This window comes from Sinohyriopsis cumingii, chromosome 19 (genome assembly GCF_028554795.1).
Source record: "Sinohyriopsis cumingii isolate HCF-2022 chromosome 19, ASM2855479v2, whole genome shotgun sequence".
Taxonomy (NCBI): Eukaryota; Metazoa; Mollusca; class Bivalvia; order Unionida; family Unionidae; genus Sinohyriopsis; species Sinohyriopsis cumingii.
Window position 1 is genome coordinate 48,938,490 of NC_142979.1, and position 23,695 is coordinate 48,962,184.

The 23,695-nt window shown below is 33.0% G+C and overlaps 2 protein-coding genes across 4 annotated transcripts in view; one reads left to right on the forward strand and one right to left on the reverse strand.

Moving 5' to 3' along the window:
- Positions 1 to 15,572, reverse strand: part of LOC149775666 (putative aminopeptidase PLBD2) — a 35,255-nt gene extending 19,683 nt beyond the window's left edge. Inside the window, exons 1-5 of the mRNA XM_089944295.1 lie at positions 15,375 to 15,572; positions 10,045 to 10,294; positions 9,111 to 9,208; positions 5,478 to 5,704; positions 1,058 to 1,146 (exon numbers count right to left, since the gene is read on the reverse strand). Coding sequence (XP_089800421.1) covers positions 1,058 to 1,146; positions 5,478 to 5,704; positions 9,111 to 9,208; positions 10,045 to 10,294; positions 15,375 to 15,571 — 861 coding nt within the window. The 5' untranslated portion in view covers position 15,572. The remainder of the gene's footprint in view (positions 1 to 1,057; positions 1,147 to 5,477; positions 5,705 to 9,110; positions 9,209 to 10,044; positions 10,295 to 15,374) is intronic.
- Positions 15,573 to 18,073: 2,501 nt separating this feature from the next.
- Positions 18,074 to 23,695, forward strand: part of LOC149775667 (sesquipedalian-1-like) — a 48,536-nt gene continuing 42,914 nt past the window's right edge. The window contains exon 1 of one of the 3 annotated variants that reach the window (XM_089942994.1): positions 18,074 to 18,134. The gene's annotated coding sequence lies outside the window, so the exon portion shown is untranslated. Of the gene's footprint in view, positions 18,135 to 18,581; positions 18,769 to 21,379; positions 22,250 to 23,695 lie in introns of those variants that run through there. The other 2 variants (XM_089942995.1, XM_089942996.1) reach the window with 2 other exon arrangements.

Sequence of the window (23,695 nt, forward strand, 5' to 3'; positions counted from 1 at the left end):
TTGTTCAAAAAACAGTTTTTGCCATAAACCATCTTCATTAAGTAAAAAGCACCTAATCCAGGAAAGTTTTATATAACATACAAATGAGTGCAAGTGATCATATTTAACCCACTTTCCTTAAAGGAAGCTTTACAGTTACCCTCTTGATTTTGTCACCCCTAATGAACTTGAAAAATAATGTATTCAGTTCATTTTCTATATGGGGTGGAAGAATTGGTACAGCAGCAAAAAGATGAACAAAGTTTGGCAAAATCAAAGATTTTATCAAAGTAATTCTCCTAAGAAGGGATAAAATTCTTCTGCTCCACCAGCTGAGCAATACCTTTACTTCCTTCAACTTCAATGACTAATTAAGTTCTAACATATCATTCAAATTCAAAGAGAAATCTTTTCCCAGCAATCTTAAATTAGACACTGACCAGTTAATATCAATTTCTGGACATTTTTTCATTAGAATTTTTTGTATTTCCAATCCAAACAGCTTTCAATTTAAAAACATTGCAGTACAGACCTGATACATGTTATATATACCCAAAGAAGGTAAGTAAGAAACTCATAATTAGTTGACTTGATAATCAGTTTTAATTAATCAGTGAGTACATATAAGAAAGCAACTGAGAATTACTGTCCACACAAATGGCATTATACTAATCAGAGTTCAGATAAAGGCCTTCTACTTTAGTAAACTGTTGAATTCTAACTAAAGTATTCCAAAAGAGAGGAGGGATTTTGTACAAGTTTTGGTTGCTGCTTGAGGGAAGTGGGAATTAGGACAATGAAAGGAGTGAATATCTAACTATATGTTCATAATTTGCAAAGAATAAGTTAAAACCAGGTAAACCCAGCTACCCAAGGTCTGGTGTTGTGATTTTCAAGATGTTAGGAAAATTTAAATCCACAGCACTATTCATGACAAAAATAATAATAATAATAATAATAATAATAATAATAATAATAACCTTATTTAAAGAGGATAACACAATTAGCTAAGAACTAATTGAAGCAATTTCTATTTAATAATTTTTCTGATGTTAAGTTTTCATAAAATCTCTCATACCAGTCCTGAGGAAATTAGATAGTAATCATCTCCAGAGTATAAACTGCCTGGATAAGACGAAAATGTGATCACCCTTCCTGGTACTAAAACTGCAAAACAAAGCAAGTAAAACTTCACTGTAATCTAACAATAAATTACAATATTAAATAATCTGAATACTTATTACATCGCAAAATGTACCATAGATCACTTTTAAAAATGTACAAAATAAAGGAAAATACTAACAGATTTCCCTCATAAATTATCAGAACAATTAAACTGCCTCTACAGCTTTATATTACATAACAGCTAGTAGTTATGGGCATATCACAAAGGGCCATGCTCTCCACCATTTCCTTGAAAAGCTTTATCCTAATGAATTTCTGTTGAAAAAATAAATTCTGGTGAAGGCATTCTGGGAACATAACTCTTCTAAATGATTGCTGGGAATGCTGAACATCCATCTCATTCAAGGTCTCATTAATATCAAAAGTACGTATTAATTTTCTACGGAAATGTAATAATCCTGATTAAAGTTATGCTGCAAAAAACAAAAATTAAGAGGATAGAGTATCAGGGGACATAGCTCTTCTAAATTGATAATATAGAATACATTAAATATAACTAACTTAAGGTCTCATCAATATAAAGATGCATCCTAAATTTAATTTAAACACAAGGCAGTTTTAGCAGTCATGAGGCTTGGCAATCAAGGGCCATAACTCCAATAAGTGATGCCACAGAATGCCAGAAATTCAACTGGAAAAAGTTTCTCTTCAATCTGAAGTCACACAAAATCTAGTTGAAACAAAACAAGCAAAAACTAACAGAGTTGTCTTGCACAAACCAAAAATGAACAATCAGGGTGTCATAAATATTCTAAATGAAAATAATTACATATAAAGCACATGTAATTCTATGAGAAAATGCTTATTCAAAATCGCACCAGTGTATGTTCAATGGTTCTTGAGCTATGCCAATTACGAGTAACATCCTATGTGAAGAAATGCAGCAGTTAACACATTAACCCCTGGAGGTTTTTGTTGTTTTCGTCTGAAATTTGAGTAGGAAACACATTTTGAAAGCTATTTCTGAATACATCCGCAAACACCAACTTCCAGGTGATCTTCCAATAACATAATGCCTAATTGTGTTTGAAACATTGTTTTATTTTGGCTACTTGGCTCACACATAAGCAGATGGGTAAAAGTTGGAGTTCTTTATATGTTTATATTTGTTTTTGGCTTAACAGACCCATTATTTTTGTATCGAAACCACTCTTTATTCCAAATGTCCATCATATCCTACTTTTTGCAATGGTTCATCTGTCTGTTTGCAGTTCATACCAGTCTGCCTTAGATCTGGGACCATAAAGTCTAAAATCTGGACACAAAATTGGATTCTGGCCATGGGCAAATATTGGGTAGCCAAAAAATGGGTCCAAAACATAAGGTTTTTCCCTCTGTATTTTGTAGTGCAACTAGAAATTCCAGATTATTTGGTATCATTGTAGAGCTACATCTGTCTTCCTTTCTACAATACCATCCACTTTAGTGTATCATACATGACTTTGACGCTACAGAGCTTGGCAGTAGGCTACTAAGCTACCACTTAAACTTGTCACCTGGGGTTAATGTGTTAAGTGCCAAAGACCATATTTCAATCCGAAATGGAGCTGATGAACCCCAAACAGGCACAGCTAGGTCTCAAGACTAACTGTACGTACCAAACTGCACCAGAATATGTTGGATGGCACCTGAACTATGCATTTACAAGAATCCATTGCAGGAGATTTAATACTGATGCCAAAAGAGTCAAAACTCCATCAAAACTGGATCTAAAAAGATGAACCTTTAAAAGGCACATCTACATGTTCACCTACTTAATGACATCCAATTATGTATATGGACTGAGAGCTATACTGGTTACAAACAATGTTCCATATACAGATATACAGTTAACTGTCAGCAGTCCATAAGACTATCAAAAATGGATTTAATGAGATGAAACATATAAATGGTACATCTAGCTCTGTGAGACAATGTACACACCAAACTGCTTCGGAATATGTTCCTGAATTTCACTAGTTACAAAGATTTGATGTAGTGGAGATCTAATAGTAATTTTAAAAAAATTAAGAACTCCAAACCTTTTAAATACACATCAAAATATAATTGACAATTCACCTACTAAACTGCAGTGAACAAGGTGCAGAGCTATTCTGGTTACATGCAGTGTGAATATGGACGGACTGATGGACAGAAAAGATGACAACTTAGGGGCTCAGACATCTCACTGTGGGGCCCTAAGAATTAGGTTTTATTGCATATACCAAAAACATGTGGCTACTTCCCCATTAAACAACCTAACAGTGAGAGTGGAGAGTTCCTAAAGTAAGTTAAGTGTGCCATATGTTATTCTTAGTATCAATAAGATTATATATAAACAATGGATTATTTGTTTTGAACTCTTTTGACATTCTAATCATCCTTTAATAATATTCAGATGTTTGAGAAACTTAATACTGGATGATGAATAGACAAAGGGTTATACATGTGATTCTACTGCCTGCAGGCCAAAAATATAGTTCTAATGGTTGTCTACTGCACATATCATTTCAGAGCTGAAATCTACCACTTTTGAAAATTAAAAGAATTTTGCAAAAATTGAATTAAAACCCATCTCCATGGAATTGTTATGCATTGTGTCAACCAGAGATCTCGGAAACACTTAATTACGCATATTTGGATGCAATTTTTTTATCTGGGACGCGGAAAATCACCCACGCAGGAGTCCTCCATACGCACCTTTTTGTTGCAAACAGGAAAGTTTCATGGCACACTAAATATGTTCTAATCACTATGAAAAATGAAACAATAATTTTATTTAAGTTTGATGCTGACTTCCTTTGATCAAAGGTCGTTGGCTTGCATTGATGAAGGTGCATGTGTTATTGAAGGTGCCGCTAAAGGCTCTCTATGAAGGACCAAACATATATCCATTTGTTATTGCTGCAGCAAAATCAAATAATTGTTGAACACTGAAACAGATTTTTTTTATTTGCTTGGTATATATCGGTGCTTCAAAAGTAATCAGTTTTCTTTGAAGTTGCAGGAAAACTATTTTTTCTGTTACATTTTTTTTTTAAATTGCTGCCCTCTGGTCAACTCTAGTCATTTCCTGTTCTTGCATTCAGATGTGGTCGATTGTAGCTAGTCAGTTGCATGGCTATTTTGGTTATATTACAGCATACAGTACCAAAGCCAAACACTAGCGTAAGCGGATTATGATATAACAATGCTCTGTTGAGGTGGTTTGTCAATATGAAACAAGGATTTGTTTATGTAACAATAGATTCCAATGCATTTTTATATCCAAGTTTGCGGGGACATGTAATGGTGCCTTTGAATTTCATCACTCCAAAGCCAAGACTATATAGTTTTTATCAGCCAAAAAGTGTTGCCACCAAAAATATCTCCAGATGGAATATTTTGTCGCTAATTAGGAAATAAAATCGCAATTTGCGACATTGGTGAAGCCCAGGGTGATCCTTGTTTTGTGTTCGTTTCTGATTGTAGCCATATAAATATTGCATGTGACATCAAAATCAAGGCACGTCGAGACTTGGACAAAATGCTGTGTGCAAATTTTGATAAGTATTTTGGGGTTAAATGGAAAACTGATGAAGATTTTAATGAGATTCAGAACTCAGCTAAAGTTGCTAGAACTGATAGTTTGGATGGGACAGTAGCCAAGTGTAATGCCAGTGGTGTAAAAAATGTGGAAAATTAAATTCAATAGCAAATACTGGTTCTTCTAATCTGTAAAGTTCCACATTTTCTACTGGCATGAGACATCTTGAGACCACCTACTTGCTAGGTAGTCATAAATTCATTGAACTGCACACTGACAGAAGCCTGTACAACTCTACTTCAAGAGTATAGAGATTTCCAGACTCTGCAGTCCTAGCTGTGATTGTGTTGGTGTCACCAGTGACATCCATGGCACACAAGAGAGGCTTCAGTGTGCAGAACAAAATTAAGACTAAAGGAATGTCCAGAATAAAACATGAGACCTTAACACAAATGATGCAAGTCAAAGAAGAGGGACCTATGTGGAGGAATACGATCCAAAACCAAGCATCAGAAAATTTTGTGAAATGCGACAGAAACAAAAGACAACTATACTGTAGTTAAAGAATATGATATTTGTACATGTTATCAATTTTAATACATAGGTTTTTTAAAAGAATAATAAATGATTACAAATAAATAAAACTGACAAAGTGTTGCGTCAGTTTATTCCAGGCATTTTAACTGGACATCTTAAAGTATGATAATATTTTTCTTTGTAAATAAGGATGGATGACAGTCCGGATTAAATGTATACAATAATGTATATATCATATTCTGATCCTAAATTTAAATCTAGATATATATACCTTTCCTCTTTTGGGTTGCATGGAATGCTAGGTCATATTTCTTTAGGACCCTCAGCATGGTTTTATAACTACCCCATGTATTATGAGCCACATACAGATCTGTAAACCCGGACAAAAGTTTAATCAGGACTGAGCAAGAGCCGGAGCCAAAAACATCAGATTTCTTATCATCTTCACGTCCAAGTGCTGGTTCCAAATCTTTGAGATCGCCATCTATCTGGAGCATACTGTATAAAGAACAAATTTTAATTACCAAATATTAATATAAAAATGTATTTGTTTATTAATATTGTATCTATGAACCATCTATGGTGTAAGAAAAACAAAATGCTTATAATCAAAATGAGACTTACAGCATTTAACAGTTAATAACTATAGCTCAGAAATTGGCGCATACTGACAGGAAGCATCTTGATTTAAATCTTAAGAGTACAACTACCGGTACTGAAAATATTCTAAATCATAAACTTCTTGGCATTCATGTAGAAAATGTTTTTTCAATGAGGTGTACAGATTAATATATGTACATTGCTTTCTTCTATGATAGCACTACTCACCACATATTAAGCAAATACTTCCTAATGATGACAGAATCCTATATTTTATTGCATATATTCAAACAATGCCAGATTATTGTCCTAATGAAAGGGGAAACTGCTCCAAACAAGAACATGACAGAACTTTTAAAAGACAAAAAAGACAAGCACATGTAATTCTATGTAAGCCTTTGGATCCACCTTCTAAAATCCTGTTAACAACATTAAGTTGGATGAAAACTGACAAAAAAGAACTGACTACAGTAAAGCTGTTTAAGTATATCAAGTTCTAAACAGAACTGCACTATAACATCTACAGGATATGTATAGTCAGATACACTGCATCACAATAATAAAAACTGGTCTCTATAATAATGATAATAATAATAATGAGGACTTTGTATAGCGCCTAATCTTTAGAAGCTCTAAGCGCTTTTACAACATTAGACAACACATATAACATAAAAAACATATATAATGATATGATTACAAAAGCAAACACCATAAAATTTGAAAACATAAAAAACATGCTGAAAATATTTAAGGTAGGAAACATTATTAGGTCTTTAAGTTTGTTCTTGCAGTCAAAATAAGTTAGTTTTAAGAGCACTCTTGAATGGGATCACTGTGTCTTTGTGTCTAAATTCAGTGGGCAATTATTCCATGTTGCTGGGCCCTGGTATGCAAAACAACGCTGTCCATATGACTTTGTTTTCACAATATCTACATGACATATTTAGCTAGAGACAATGCACCACAATTTCTGCATGACATGTTGATCCAGATACAATGTACCTCTAAATGACATGTTTAGCTAGATACACTGCACCACAATATCTATATAACATGTTTTGCTAGATAAACTGTACCTTAATATCTACATGACATGTTGAGTCAGATACACTGCACCACAATATCTACATGATATATTTAGCCAGATACACTGCACCACAATATATACATGACATGTTTAGCCAGATACACTGCACCACAATATCAACATGTTTAGCAAGATACACTATATCTGTATGACATATTTAGCCAGACAAGCTGCACAACAATATCTACATGACATATTTAGCCAGATACACTGCATCACAGTATGTAGAAGACATGTTTTAGCCAGATACACTGCACAATATCTACATGACATGCATAGCCAGATACACTACACAATATCTACATGACGAGTATAGCCAGATACAATGCATCACAATATGCAGAAGACATATTTTAGCCAGATACACTGCACAATATCTACATGACATGTATAGCCAGATACATTGCACCATATCTACATGACAGGTATATCCAGATACACTGCATCACAGTATGCAGAAGACATATTTTAGCCAGATACAATGCACAATATCTACACGACATGTATAGCCAGATACACTGCATCACAGTATCTATGTGATATGTTTAGCCAGATACACTGTACCACAATATCTACAAGGCATGTCTAGTAAGAAACACTGCACTACAATATCTACATGACATGTTTAGCAAGATACGCTGCATCACAATATCTACACAACATATTTACACAGATACAATCAAGCTGTTTTTATGCTCTGCAGAAACTGGAAATCTCTTTACCAAAACCTAAAATACAGCAATTTGAGAAGAGCTTTAGATTTTCAGGGGTTCACGTCTGGAACAGCTTGACCTTTGATTTAAAAAAATAAAATTCTCTTGATGCTTTAAAAAAAACAAATGTGTCAGCTACATGTTAAATAAGAAATAAGTATTCTATTTCAACTTGTTAAATAATCTATATATTGAACGTAAGTCAGTTTTCGGAAGGCCTAAAGAGAGAGAAGTTTTGTACTAATTGAGTAGCTTTCTATAAATAATGCATTATTATTATTATTATTATTATTATTATTATTATTATTATTATTATTATTCAATTAGGCTACACTTTATAGATCACTGTCATCATTGCAGAGTATGCATTTAAAAAAATTATACAGTTTTTAAAAGTCCCAAGTCTACCCTTTTATTATAATCAAAGCTGGTAATATTTCAAAATAAGTGTCTGTGAAAGACATTCAACTTGATACTATTTTTAAAAAGCCTCTTTCTACTTTTCTACTTAACAGGAACTAATCACATTCTGAGGCAAATTTCAATTGAATAAAGACTGGCTAGTTTCATACACAATACAGAGAAGCTTTTTTTCTAAAAACTGCCTGGACACTATGATTTTGTTATTTAACCTTTATTACTCATCTAGAAAGCTTTAACTGGGGAAAGTATCAGTAACACACAAATTTGGACATGAAATCTAATTTATTTTACATCTTCTAAAGTATATGTAATTTTTTATATATCTGACAGAAACAAAATTGGAACAACATCTGCAAAATCTTTTTTAAGTGGTATATACCTTATTTTTATATTTGATTTTTGTTATGATAATTATCTCTTTAACATATTGCTCCTATTTTAATACTTATGTGACAGAATTTTAACAGGGCCCCGAGTGGCCAAGTGGTCTAAAGCGCTCTCCGTTACGGATCACTGCCATCTCACCTCTGTCTGCATGGGTTCGAGTCTAGGATTCAGCCAATGTTGGTATGTGAGAAAGCTTGCCAGCAGCTTCTCGTGGGTCAGTGGTTCTTTCCAGAGGTTTTCCCGGGTTCTTCCTCCACCATTAATATGTGTGCTGACAAATAGCGTTAAACCCTACAATAACAACAGAATTTTAACAACAGTTGTCTATAAAACATTTTGCCCTTTGTTTCTATTAATTTATCCTATATTCTGTTTTAAAATGAATGTTATAGGTTGATATTCCTGTCATTTAAAAAATATCAGTTCTTTTTTAAACTGATTATCTCAAAAATCACATACATGGCTGTTTAAAGATTTTTCCATGAGCGTGTAAGAAAGTTAAAGCAATGCCTTTTCTGCAGTCATCTACCAGCAGTAATTTGATGTTTATGATATGATACCAGAAAACTAAGATTTTATCAGATACTTGCAATAAATGAAAAGAAAGAAATTAAAAAAGAGAGAAGCAGAAGAAAAGAATTTGCAAAATGAAAAGGGAGAGACAGAAAAAGATCAACTCATGCTTCTGACTCACAATAACCCAAAAGGGTCCAGATTGATTCCGCTCTTTCCAAAGCTGACATTGAAATATCCATCTGTGATCCCACTGACCTGGTACAATAACAGCTCAACCTAGTACGAGATATGCAAGTGTAAATGAAAGGTAACTATAAAATGTAACATGTATTTTTTAAAGATCTGATCTGTAACCTACCTAAGTTATTATTAGTGTACCAAGACAGAGTAATTAAGTCATTAAAGCAAATAATGGATTGATGATGTTTCTTTGCCAATGGTATAAACAAAATAATATATGAATATTAAATCTTATTATTGATTTAAAGTAATTATTTATGTCAGCAATTAGTACTGAAGTAGAGATGCTATTGCTTATTTCTAAATTGTCATATCATGTAAGCACAGCATATGGTACCACTGAGACCAAATTAAAAAAATCTGCAAAATATGTTCTAACTTTCTTTAAACAGTATTATATGTTTTATCCCAATAATACCTACTAATCACATTTTACCATAACTTACACTTGTCATGATTTTATTCATGGTACTTTAATAAGGCGATTTTCACTAAAATACTACTTCATGTAATTCAAATACAACAAACCATGCTAGGTTTCACTTTAGGTGCAAATCAGGCACAAATGTTGAAAATTGAGTTTTCATTGTCTGCTCTAATAACAAACAGACATCTTTATGTTTGTATGCCTTAAGTCATAATATTTAGCATCACTGCTAGGTCAACCTATCCATGTTTAGAATATTTAATATATTTGTTATTTAATATTTTGTAATCTACACACTGGTAGCAGTAATATTTTGTATAAATATGTTCCTATCAATATCAAAATTATCATTTAAATTGGTTATCTAAGTTTTTTTTATAAAAATTCTACTCTGATAAAGGTTGTGATTTAAATTTTTTTAAATAATCAATACAGTTATGAGTACCATGTGCCAATATGGATCAGTTCCTGCATTGGCCTTTATCATTTTGTTCATCCAGTCCAGGTTTTCTTGAAGAAAGGCATGAAGTCTCTGGCAGTAGGGACTGTAAGGCTCTGGGCAATATCCATCCCTGGTGTTCATCCAGTGTTGAGTGATCTCCTCACGTGTGAGGGTTCCTTCTACATAACCAGCACCATAAGCTTGTATTTTGTCAGGATAACTCCCATTACTTGTCAGGCTAAGGTATGACCATCTGTGATGGATGTAATTAACTTGTTAAGAAAATGGGTTTTTATGCGTTTATGTGCTTTGTTACATCAGCACATGCTAATTGCTATATAGGTGTAACTAAAATGGATGTCTTTTATAGAGGTGTACACTAAAGCAGGTGCACTTTATATAAATGAATACACTAAAGCTTAGATAACCAAATATAGAAGTATACATTAAAGGTTGTTTTCAAAAATATATAAACAATGAAGCACCCCATTATGTTGGCATGTTCTCCTTTAAAAACAGGTATGGTCCTGGATCCCACTGTCTAGGGTGAATAAAATTTAAATTTTTTTTAACTTGATTTGATTTCATTCAAAAAGCAATCTTTTCACCATGTCTGAATTTAAACCAGGACTCAGTAAAACAATAGTTTATACTTTACTGTGTTTACAACATTTGTGTTTGCCTTTAGTTTCTAAAATCTTAATTCCATTTCATTAAAAGCACTGTTCACCTAAAGGTCCTGAGTTCAACGTACATCCACCTGTTCTCTAAATGTCCATCTTTTGTGACTGACTGCATCAGCAGTGTTGATGTTCATAAGCATCTCAAGTCAGTGTATCAGTTTCTCATCAATACTTGTGATATTGTTCTTGAGACTCAACCACCTCATTCACATTATGCTGAAGAGGGGCTCACAAGTAACAATATCATTTCCAACAATTTCACAATTCCTGTATATTCACATGTGCAATTCTGAATAAATGTGGCATACACATCTGCTTTAGTGATCTCTAACTGTATGTATATTTTCAGCTTGGCTTTCAGATCAATGTAATGTCTGTATATTTCTTCACAAGAGTATTAAGGTGACTTAGAGTAGTGTCACTGTCTGAATGATGCAAAGATCTCCACATGTTGCTCAAAAAAAAGTTGAAACGAGAAATGAGACTGGACAGCTACATGTCTTTTGCATTATTACAATCGGTAAAATCAATATCTAACTAGTTCACGTCACAGCACAGTGGATGGATCACAATTATAGAAAAAAAAAAGCCCTGCTCCATAGACACAAAAAATCAGCAACTACCAACTATGAATAAAATATATTCAGCAATGTTTTTCCAAACAAACCTCACTTTGAATAAAGGAGATGCCTAATAAAATTTTAGCATGGTCCCAGGTATTAGACTATCCAATTTTTGAGCAATGAGTTAGGTGCACTTTTACTATATACCTCCCAAGAATAGCATTAGTTCTGCTCTACAGCTTTGTATTTTTAGTTTGATTTTTAAAGAAAAATAATTTTCTGATTTTTCTCTCCACTGGAATCCTGGTTATTTAAAAAGACCTTGTATATCTTAACTGCCGGTAAAATAACTTTTAGTTCCCTTTACTTCTGTTTATAATTAATAGGTATGATCTAGCTTGGTCTTACTTCATGTGTACACTCAAAAGACTGCAATCTCCACTTGCTTAGTTTCATTTCTGGACTACAAAGGTAAATTGGAAAAAAAGTAACTGACAACATTTTTCAGCTTTTTATACTTTATAATTCATTTATTACATTTTCAGAAGTTAGTACTGTTTACTCTGTCAAAATTTATTTTCCTTATTTAAATAACTGCCAAGCGCCCTTTGGATCTGATTTCATTTCTGAAGCTCATCTGAGCAGTTATATCAGCTGTCTGTGATGGGCAGTGCATTGTTCCTCTAATACTGTACCACATATAAAGAAATTTCAGTCACAGTACATGATAGTAATAGTAGCATAGATATATTCCAATTTTCTCTTCATTGTGCTTATTACAAATGCACCCAGTATGTGTCCCTTTTTCATACATACAAAATAACTAGAGTGAAACCATTTTAAAATAGGTTGACTGATACGTGTATATAACTGCAGGGGTCAAGCTAGACTTGAATTTTGGGAAGAAGTGACTTCTCCTTTTGGACAGAACAAGGAGAAATGAGAGCTGAACCAGGGGTCAAGCTAGACTTGAATTTTAGGGAAAAGTGGCTTCTCCTTTTGGACAGTGGAGAGAAGTGAGAGTTCAAGAGGGAGAAGTGGATGCAAAGTTATATATATATACAATTATATGTTTTCTCTTATTTGAATTATGTCCTCTATTTCCCAGTATTCATATTTGCATTTAACATTAGATTAAAGCATTACTTTATTTTCAGGTGAAAATTTTCTGAGTTATTTTGGCCATATGACTATAAAAGACAGTAAGAGAAGGTACAATGTAACAAATTTTAGCTGAGTAACCAGATTACATTACTGTAATTGCAAGTTAATAAAAATGCTTAATCAACTGCCCTAAATCAATCTTTTAAGTTTTTTTTATACCTTCTACAAGTTCACAATAATAGCACTTTCAAAGATTTCTAAACCCACTTGAAACAACTTCTGTACTATGTACATGAGGGCAAATGCACACGTGTCTTCAGATCATACTGTTCATCTCAATTTCTTTTTGTTGCAGATAAAACATGTAACTATTCATACATAACACACAAATATGAATAAAATTACATACATGGCTCCATTATAGTTGGTATATTAACTAAACCCTTGTTTCCAACCAAATAAACACAGATGTGATTGCATCTATTTTTAGAAGGAGGGGTTTTCATAATGTAATCCCATACTTTATATAGCTTCATTACAACAGTCCACTGATAGGATTGCAAACTTATGGTTTATTTATATGTCTACGTACTTGTAGTAATTTTAGGCATTGGTTAAACAGTATCTGCTTTGTTGCTTTTTTCCGTATTTTCACAAATATGAGACAAGCCATAAAACAACTTTGACCTTACAATGCTTCTCATGAATTCCACAACACAGCATTGTCTGACCTAAATAATTGATTTTAAAGCTATATCTTCAATAACATAATACCTAGGCTTTGCTTTATATCCATTGCATATTTTTCTGAATATATTTGCCCAATGGTTTATGAAAAAAGACAATCTAATAAACTGGTACTTCCCAGACATTGCAATGTCCACCATTATTTCATTGTTACTAACACTGGTACACTTACAGTTTTAAACTAATTTTATGACAAAATAGTATATAAAAGGCAGTTAAAATATCAATATCAATAATTCTTATCTTAAAACACAAATTGCTATTTACATATTATTGTTAAAGTTTCGAAACACAAGTTTGTATGTTTTTATCATCAAGAGATAATGTGCAGAAATTGGGCCATGATAGCTGCTAACTTATTTGGGAAAGGGTTAATGGTCAATTAGTTATCAAAACACATTCCTGTGAATGTGCAAGAGTTGTTTGTTTCATAGCGTAATTGATATCAAAACTAGGCCTAGCTACTCATAGCTTGATAAATACATTTTGCTATAATACAATACTAGAATTAATCTGGCTTAGGCAAAGGGGCATCTCAAAAAGTATGGTCAGTGAACGTACCTCCCAAAAATCATAGGACAAAGTTGTTTTCACTTTCCTAAGAGAAGAAAGCGGAGTTTATAATTTTTGGGTGACTTAATCACCCACTTCGCCTGGTAATGTGACCCCTGCTGAACAGGGTGAAGTGGGAGCAAGCAAAGCAGGATATGCAATATATATATATATATATATATATATATATGTGTGTGTGTGTGTGTGTGTGTGTGTGTGTGTGTGTGTCGTTTTCATTCTTTTATTTAAAATATGCCCTCAATTTCCTAGTATGCATATTTGCATTTAACATTGTTTTAAGCAATAATTTATTTTCAGGCAGAAAATTTATTGAATTCTATCTAATATTATCAACACATTAGATGTATGTTTAAAAATATCATATTCATATGCATTGTATTTTGGCAATATGGCTTAAAAGAAGAACTACAGAAGCTATACATTGTAATTAATTTTAACTGAGTGACTAAATTAACAGTATTGTAATTGCAAGTTAGTACAAATGCTTAATCAACTACCCTTAAACAAAATTTCTTTTTACTTTCTATAAGTTCACTGTAAAATGGTAAATGAAAAGATTTCTAAACTAGTTTGAAACAACTCCTGTACCATGTGCACGAGAGCAAATGTGCACGTCTTTCAGATCATACTGTTCGTCCTAATTTCTTTGTTGCCATTAAAACTTTACTATAACTGTTCATAGAGAACACATTAAAGAATTATGTCAGTATATGAATGAAATAAACCCTATTTTCAACTGAATCGACACAGCCAACATCTAAGTGCATCTATTTTTAGAAAGAAGTTTTCTTAATGTAAGCACTCACTTTGTAGCTTTGTTAAAACAGTTCACTGATAGGATTGCAAATATAAAGTTTTATTATTTGCCTACACACTTGGTATAACAGTAGGCATTGATTAAAAAGTATTTGCTTTGCTGCTTTTTTTCTTCTTTGTATATTCAAAAAAATGAGCAAACTCAGAATAAAACCCTGACCTTACAATGTCTCTCGAATAAATTAATCAGTTCAAACTGGCAGCAATATTTTTTTCAATGTAATTTAAATTGGTAAATCTCATTTTTTTATGTATCTTGCTAATAAATAGTATAAAGTAGGTTACAAAAGGCCATTCTACAAATTGTCTATGCAAATTCAAATTCATCTACTTCTCAATTATTTAAATCTTTGCTAAACTGTCTGAATAAATGACATAAATGTGCTCGATGAAAACTGGCAGAAAAAATGGCTTAAAAATATGAGCCACAAATGACCCTCGTTCAACAAGTACAAGTTTTTATCTTTCAGTGCAATGAAAATCCTTATTAGTATACCAAAAGGAAACGGGTAATATTTGGTGGGTTAGGATGGAAATTTATAATCTCCAGGTATAGTCGTCTGTGGTATTTCATATCTCAGAGTCATTTGATTTAAAATAATCTCTTCCTTAATTCTTTCCTGATACATAACTTCCTGATCAGTATCACGAGTTTATTAACAGACTCTTCCTGATCCGCATCACAAGTTCATTAACAGACCTTCTGTATTCTCCTTAAAGATTCCTAAATTAATTCAAATTTTACTTTTTCTTTTATTAGGTAATCTAATTCAAGCTTATATTAAACTGAAACAAACAAAAAATGGGATTAATAATAAAAACGAACTTAAATTATCCGAACGCTTACCCCGTTTCGTTCATTTGGTTCAAGAAATTTCCTTTAATAACCCATGGTATGGAACTTGAAAAATCCTCATCTTCATGAAATTCATACTGCTGAGTCTTTTTATTGTGTGTCAGAAAAGCAGATTTCGCTTTTTGAGACGCTAAATTCACAGGTACCAGTACTGCAAAAAGAATGACCGTCGTCTGCAAACTTGCCATTGTGAGTAGTCACATGATTGATCATATGATTTGTTACTATACACTATGTGCCAAGGCAGATAAAAAGCACCGGAACTTCTGAAGTTTGTTAGGAAATATCGGTTTAAAAATAAAATCATTCGCAACTTCGAAGTCACTAATTATACTGCTCCCCTATACAACGTTTGGCAAACGCAATATATAGGGGGAGCTATACATATATTACGTACTTTTGAGAGAGTGACACAGGTATAAGGTGAAGTTATTTGCATTTGCGACATGCTCAATGGAGAGAATGTTGGTATATCTCTATTTTGCTTTCATGTATTTCTTGGATATTGTGCTTGTGCAAATTGTACACGATCTAAGCACACAGCTACCGAAATGGCTGCTCCCATGTGCTCGAAATATCAAGCTGAAAAAGTATAAACAACACATACTATAAACAACACTATCTTTAGCAGTTATTGAAATAGGGAAATCAAATTTTGCCAAATTAGACATTACCAGCTTCAGAAATTGCAATGAATGAATTATGAACTACATAAAAAGGAAAAAGTTATTGTCTCTTTTTTTCACCTCTGAAGTTTGTTTTGGGTTTGTTGTTATTTTTTGTTTTTTGATTTTGTAGGGCTCATCTGAGATCTGAGGTAATGTCAAGCCATATACTCTATAACCCATATTGCACCCATCATACACCAAATTAAGGGAATCAAAAGTTCTTTTAAAAACACCTAAGGTAGACAAGGTCTTTTTTTTTACATAGCCAGTATATCCAGTGATGAAAATATGAGAAATTCTTGTGCTTTAAAAACTCGAATCCTTATGCAAATATGAAACTGTAGAGTGCCACCATATTAACTGGGAATGGGAACCATGCTATTCAATCCTTTGGATCTCCCTAAAAACAGTAATGTACAGTAATGGAGCTAAAATTTCAGCACTGTACAGTAATGGAGCTAAAAATACAGTACTGTACAGTAATAGAGATAAAAATACAGTAACGGAGTTAAAAATGCAGTACTGGAGTTAAAAATACAGTAATGTTAAAGAAATTAAAGTAATGGAGCAAGAAATTAATCATTTTACACATACATCATCGATTATGGTTTCTGTTGAAATAATAAAAATATATGTTTTTTGTAATGTTTGTTGTTGTTGTTATTCATTTATTGACATTTATATGATAATGTGATGGCACTGTTGCAGACTGGTACATTAACGGAACACCACTTGTATATACGGAAAGGTAGAGTATACAATGGTAGCAATTACAAATGTATATATGTATGTATGTATCTCTTTCTCTCTCTCTCTCTCTCTCTCTCTCTCTCTCTATATATATATATATATATATATATATATATATATATATATAAATATGTGTGTGTGTGTGTGTATTTGAGCTGACTCATTAATCTGTTCATCATGAGTCCAATTATTTGCATTAAGAAACACTATTTAAACTTAAGGAAAAATCTGTAACAAATACATTTGTTCCTACATGTATTCCTTTAATATTGTAAGGATGTTACATCTGAAAATATGCCATTAAATGATAATTAGTCTTTAACATACATGACACTTCTTGCTCAACTTATTGGAATACATGTTGCAATCAATGATCAAAAACACGTAAAATAGGTGTGTCAATTTTAATGATAATGTCAGTGGATAAACAACAATAACAACAATAATATTTACAACAAATGTATTTTTCAAAATTTACTTCATTACTTTACTTTCAATCATATTACTGTATTTTCATCTTCAATCCTCTGCATTACCATATATTACTGTCTTTAACAAGACTGTATCCGATGTGGTGCTCAGCATTTTCATATTTTGCACAGTGGTTAGATTTTTAAAGATAAAGTATTTCCCTCGCTGCTTACACTATTTAAAAAAGAAATTGAATGTCTTATATATTGCTAAAAGAATATTTAATTCCATTTTATTTTGGTGTATGATTGATGGGTGCAATTTGGGTAATTGAGAATACAGCTTGGCCTTATTTCAGATGTGCATCTGTCAAAAACTCCTAACTCTGTTTGATCATTTTCACTGCCTGGATTTAAGATCTCATTTTCACTGCCTGGATTTAAGATCTAAATTGGAAAAGAAAGAGCTGGTATCCTTTTTTTTTGGTACAATTTAATATATTTAGTCATTCATTCATTGAACCTCACAAACTGGTGGTGTCTTGTTTGGCAGAATTAACTTTCTCTATTTGAATAACTGCTAGACTAATTCTGTCTGGGGTTTTTTTAGCACTTGGGAGCAGTCATTTTGGTTAGCCGTGCGTGGTTAGCTATGTACTTAGAACGATTTCCATAAGTACAATAACCAATGAAAAATTTCAGCCATAGTACATGAAAGTAACATAAACTGATATGTCAAAATTCTCTCCACTATGCATGTTGCACATGCAAACAGCTTCACCTTTCCCCTGTAACTCTCTTAGTTCATAATAATCTGTGGCGCCCCCTGAAGCATATCTGTCTCGCAGAATTAGCAGAAGTAGTCCGAACGATGAAACCTGTAACTCTCCAGCAGGAAGGAAGCAGCTTCGTTTCCGATTTAGGTATCAATACCACTAAAAATAAACAAATTTTATTGGTTATTTTTAGCATGTGCATTGGTAATTATAAATTGGTTACAAAATTAGCCATGGCATGAGGACTTTTTGATGACAGACTTGAAAAACAATGTCCATATCTCAATAGGCTATAAATGTCCTCTAGGTTCACAGTACAATTGGCTGATCGTTAATTAAGCAATATCATAAGATGTGGAAAAACAAATCAGTAGCCTAAAGGGGAAAAACATATCATACCTAGTGACAAAAGTTCCTCAGATTTCAACTATGATTCGTTTTGACACCGGACCCTGTCTGTCATACTATATAAGAGTAAATGGTAAGTAACTTCCAAGTACTCCCTTCCACACCTGACCCGTAATCTCGGGTTACTATTCCTCTCCAAGCAAGCAATCGACCATAATCTATATTTAGTTTATTCCTGATATGTTTTTTTTTAGTCGTCAAGCCATCGCTGACTTTTCTGCGATGAGCCAAACTGATGTTACAGGCACCGAACGTTAGAATTGCGCGACAATGGCCTGCCCCGACAAAGTTACGCCCACCTATAAATTGTCGGTATATATTCGATTCAAAGACACCTTCCCTCATCAATCTGAGAACAGTGGCAGATGCAGAGGTAAGTTTCTACTTACCATTCACTCGAATCAACTCTTTGTATTATGTTCTATGAAAGAATCACATTTCGTTTAGCAAACATCCTCTTAATTTTAAATATGTCACTAAAAAATTCGCCACCTCCTGATGAAGAACTTTTTGGTGGCACACATAATTCAGTGGCTTGATTGTTATTAGTTACATTTTTTAGCAGTTAAATAAATTAAATTTAGGGACTTATAATTTTTATTTTTCTAAATGAAAATGGTATTTATTGGAATCATTTTTATAATATATATTAAATATTTGCATATCTCTGTATGTACAGGCAAATTGTAGGTGAACATTTCTTCATGGAGCAGGCAAAGTAGTATAAGCCTTAATCTTATTAGCTTTGAAATATCACTTGACAGTAAAAGAAGTGAGATATTCCATACTGGATTAGAACTGATATACACCAACAGCTGGTTTATATTGTACTAGGGTTTATGTTCCATGGGAAAAATACTTTCAGGGCAGTCTTTACTCCCCTTCCTAACTGTACTGATGTCTTGTATTTAAAAAATGGAATAGAAAGCCTTTTGCAGTTATTCTTCAACAACAAATAACATTAAGAGGTTGCAGTTCAGACCCCAGCAAAGTTATACCAAAGACCTATAAAATTAGTACTACGTAGGTATCAACCCTTTGTGATGACAACCTTCTAATCCAGACTAATAAAACCTTACAAAGACCCAAAACTTACATGAAAAAATGTGTTCATACATTATATAAGATCAACAGTTTTAAAACAACAAATGCTATGCACAAATTATTATGACACATATTTACATTTCTGAAACTTTATTTCATTCGTTTTACTTAAAACACTAGCATCTTCCTGCTTTGGCTAAGCAAAGAAGCTTTTGATGGATGCTTCCTTCTTCATTTCAAAATTTCTTTCATGCAGTTTTGTCCTGAAGTGTTCCTCCAGATCATATATGCTCAACACCACCACTTTAACGTCTTTACTGCATATTTTGCAAAAAGCATGTGAAGATCCTAACTTGGATACATCTACAATGCTAGGGAAGACTTTAATCCAATCAGCCTGAAACTTGCCACGACCTCTGTCAGTGTCTTCACGCTTGTGTTTCTTTGAGTTAGGCTCAGCCATTTGATGGATGGAATATTTCAACTAGATGACAGAAGTAAAAGAAAAATAATTTAAAAATTTAGATTTGACATGTGATAGAGGAAGATCTCCTGATTACAAATATGTTACAAATTTGTATTTGTCCCCATAAACCCCAAGATATTACGCCAGGAGCTATCCAAAAATTGAAATCTAGAAATAAAAATTTGTACAAAGTAGCAGACAGAAGTTTATACCTTGTAAGCTGTTGATTGTTTCTATTAAAATTGCATATCTGGTGTTTGAAAAGTTATGAATTTGCTATATGGTGTGCAGATTTGGTCACAAACTTGATATAAATTGGCAGTATTATGTATTTTTGAGTCACTCAGTATCTGTACTAAGTCGATCATTATGGCAATGCATCTTCCTGTTTGCATTACCTATGTAAAAACTTAACTCAAAACTATAACATCACAATAAAATGCCAGTGCTAAAATCAGTAGAGTATTTATTTTTAATTAGTATATTGTTACAAATTTTAATAAATCAACTTTATCTCCACACAGAAAAGTTGGACGAATTACGGTTACACCAACATGATTGCCACACTACGTAAAGTATGAAAATTGATGCAAACTTTATGCATTTGATAGTAATAAGTATAAATAATAAAATAATAATGTATAAAATAAGAAAACATACTTACTACACAGGTAGTTAGGCATTATTAAAAATCCGAGTGAGTGTCTAATCTCTGAGTGATAAGCAACATGATTTTCACACACTGGAGTTGAACCATGAATGCAACTCATTCCATTATCAAAAGAAAAGCACGGTTTTGAGTATGATTTGATTGGTTGTTTCGGGCCAACATAGTCTCACTGAATTCTCATGCTTAAAATTTTTTTTTGCCAAGAGTCCCAGATGCACACAAAACGAAAAAAAATAAAATAAATTTTAACTTAAATTTTGTTACAAAAAAACGTACAAAACGATTGTATGGCCGTACACTGATGAAAAAGAAAAAAAATGTACAAATTATGGGTCAACCATACGAGCTGATACCTATGGTACTAACAGATGCCTTGCTAGGCGCTCGGCACTAAGAGGAAAGTGTTAGAACTGGTTGGCCTGGTGTCAGGATAATGTGACTGGGTGGGACATCATGCTACTTGTCTGCGACATGAAGCCCCATTGTATGACATCACTATAAACTGCCACACTGTAGACATTGTAGTGATATGACTGAAAAATTGTTAAAGCTATGTTAAAAATCCAAACCACACACACACAAGCACACACGTCAGTTTGGTGTAATGCAGAAAAATTAACGATGGCTTGATGAAGAGAAAAATATATCGGGAGTAAAATGAACCATATAGTATAAATGAGTGGCTTCTTGGACAGGAATAGCTGCCTGAGATTGAGAGTTGGGTGTGGATAGAATTGCTTTGAGGTTACTTACCATGTCGCTTATACATTATGATAGGCAGGGTCTGGTGTAGAAAAGATGATAGGAGCAATCTGAGAAACTTTTGTCACTTGGTATGATGTTTTTTCCTTCAGGTTATTAATTTTTTTCAACATTTTTGTAAAGTTACTTGTAGTTAACAGTCCATTCTGTCCAATCACTGCCCAAATTTGAATCCAATCAACCCAAAATAGTAGTTCAGTCAACCCAAAATATTTTATCCACCTGGTCTAAAAATCTGGTCTGTAGTGATTGGCCCAAATTTACAGATTGATACTGCCCAGATAACAAAACTTTTACATTTCATCCACTTTTCGTTCATGCAGTTTTTTTATCAGGGGTTGTTTCATCTACCCCAGCACTGATGCTGAAATGGTGCAGGTCATTTCATATCCTGAAAACAGTTAAAAGGCAACAGCTATAAGTTTCTGAGCAATTGATGGCCCTGCCTTTTCTTCCAGAGGAACACATTGCTGTTAATAAGCTAACAGAGAGTGCATAAAAAAATATGCAAAGGATAATGAGGTGCATTCGAAAACCTGAATCATCAGCTTTCTGTGTCCAGTACAAAATTGGTGTGTGTTTATGTGTTCCACCAACAATGACATTCAAGCCCAGCATAATGACCTCAACACACAAGTAGTCATTGGAAAACCCACCGTTTTTCCATCAGTGCCAGATTCTTTACTGCGAAACATCATTCCTGCTTCTTCTTCAAGTACAGTTAGTGTCAGCGGTTCAGCTGAAAGGCACTGGTGTGCACATTCTTGTTACATTCTTGGCCTTCTCATGCTGGGACCAGTACACTTAAAACCAGCTGCCTGCCAGTTCTCTGTTGAGGCAGTATACATTCATCTACGGACTCACTCCTGCTCTGATACCAACCAACTTACAGTGATTGTGATAGTGATTACAGTAAGATGTTTTATTAGAAAAACCAGGCTCTTTGCCAGTGTAATCATTTCAAACTATGACCATCTCTTGCAATCAGTATTATTATAACTATTATTATTATTCTTATTATTATTATTTAGTTTCAAAATAAATATAAATTCACATCAGTTTAATGTTTTATAATTAAAGGAAAAAGTTTTCAAATTTCATGTGTTTGTAATTTTTTTCTTTTTTTCAAACTGCAATAAAGTTTTATAATTAAAGGAAATAAGTTTCACTTTTTCTTTTTTCCATTTGACTTATATTTTACTACAAGTAAATGTATCATGCAATAAAACTGAGGATGAATGCTCTTGTAAATATTTATTTCAGTTAATAAAATAAATTACAGATCTTTTTATGGGCCATTTTCTTTAATCAGATTTTTTTCTTCTCATTATGTCTAAAGGTTATCAGTTTTTTTTTATTTTAATCTAAATTCATATTCTTTTAAATATAATTACTTAATCTTTGGCTTATTTTTCAAAATGATGGCTCTTACTGAGGAGGTGTCCACATTGCAAGAGCCAGGCAACTGGATCACATTCACTGCTGGCTGACTTCTCTGTATTTGGTTAATGTTTATACAGAAATATATAATTTCTTTAATCCCTCTACACCAAAAATAAAAGTTTAACGCTATAATTATAAGTAGTAACTTTTGTAATACAACTGGTTATGATACCTATAAAGATCAAAGGTTCTGTGCTTATGAACTTATACAAATTTAAGATAAAAAATGTTTCTTGTCTTTGTGTTAAATTTTATTTGGTTAATTTACAAAGTACTGCATAGAATCAAGAGCATGTCATGATAGTGTGGCAACTGCTGCAGGTACATTTCACAAATTGCAGAACTTGATAGGAGGAGTTTAGTGGTAGAGAAAACCTGGCAATGCAGGTAACTAAATTAATGTGCCTAGCTTTTTGCATTCATTGATAGGAAAGGTGACTTTTATGACCATATCGGAACTGTTTTTGTTCTTTTAAAAATTAAAATATGATTATACATATTGCATTTCCTTTTACAAATCATAATTTAAAAAAAAATCATATTCCCAATGGTATAAGTTATTTGTCACTTTGTATATTTCATAAAGCAAGCCAATCATTTTTTATTCTAAGGTCATATTTTACAGCTTGTTTAGGCTTTATACTCAGGATCCAGCATGCATTGGGACAAATTTGTAATGGATGGGTGATTGTAAGCCAAACAACTCAATCCAGGCTTTGTTCTCAGAATCCAACATGTATTGGGATAAGCTTGTAATGGATGGGTGATTGTACATTAAGCCAGACAGCTAAATCCCTGAACCATATCAACCACATTTGTAAACAGAGTAGACTTACCCATTGGCTGAATAGACAACATTTTTTGACCAAATGGATTTGGACTTAGGCACTCCTTTCTTGATATACATCTAAACTG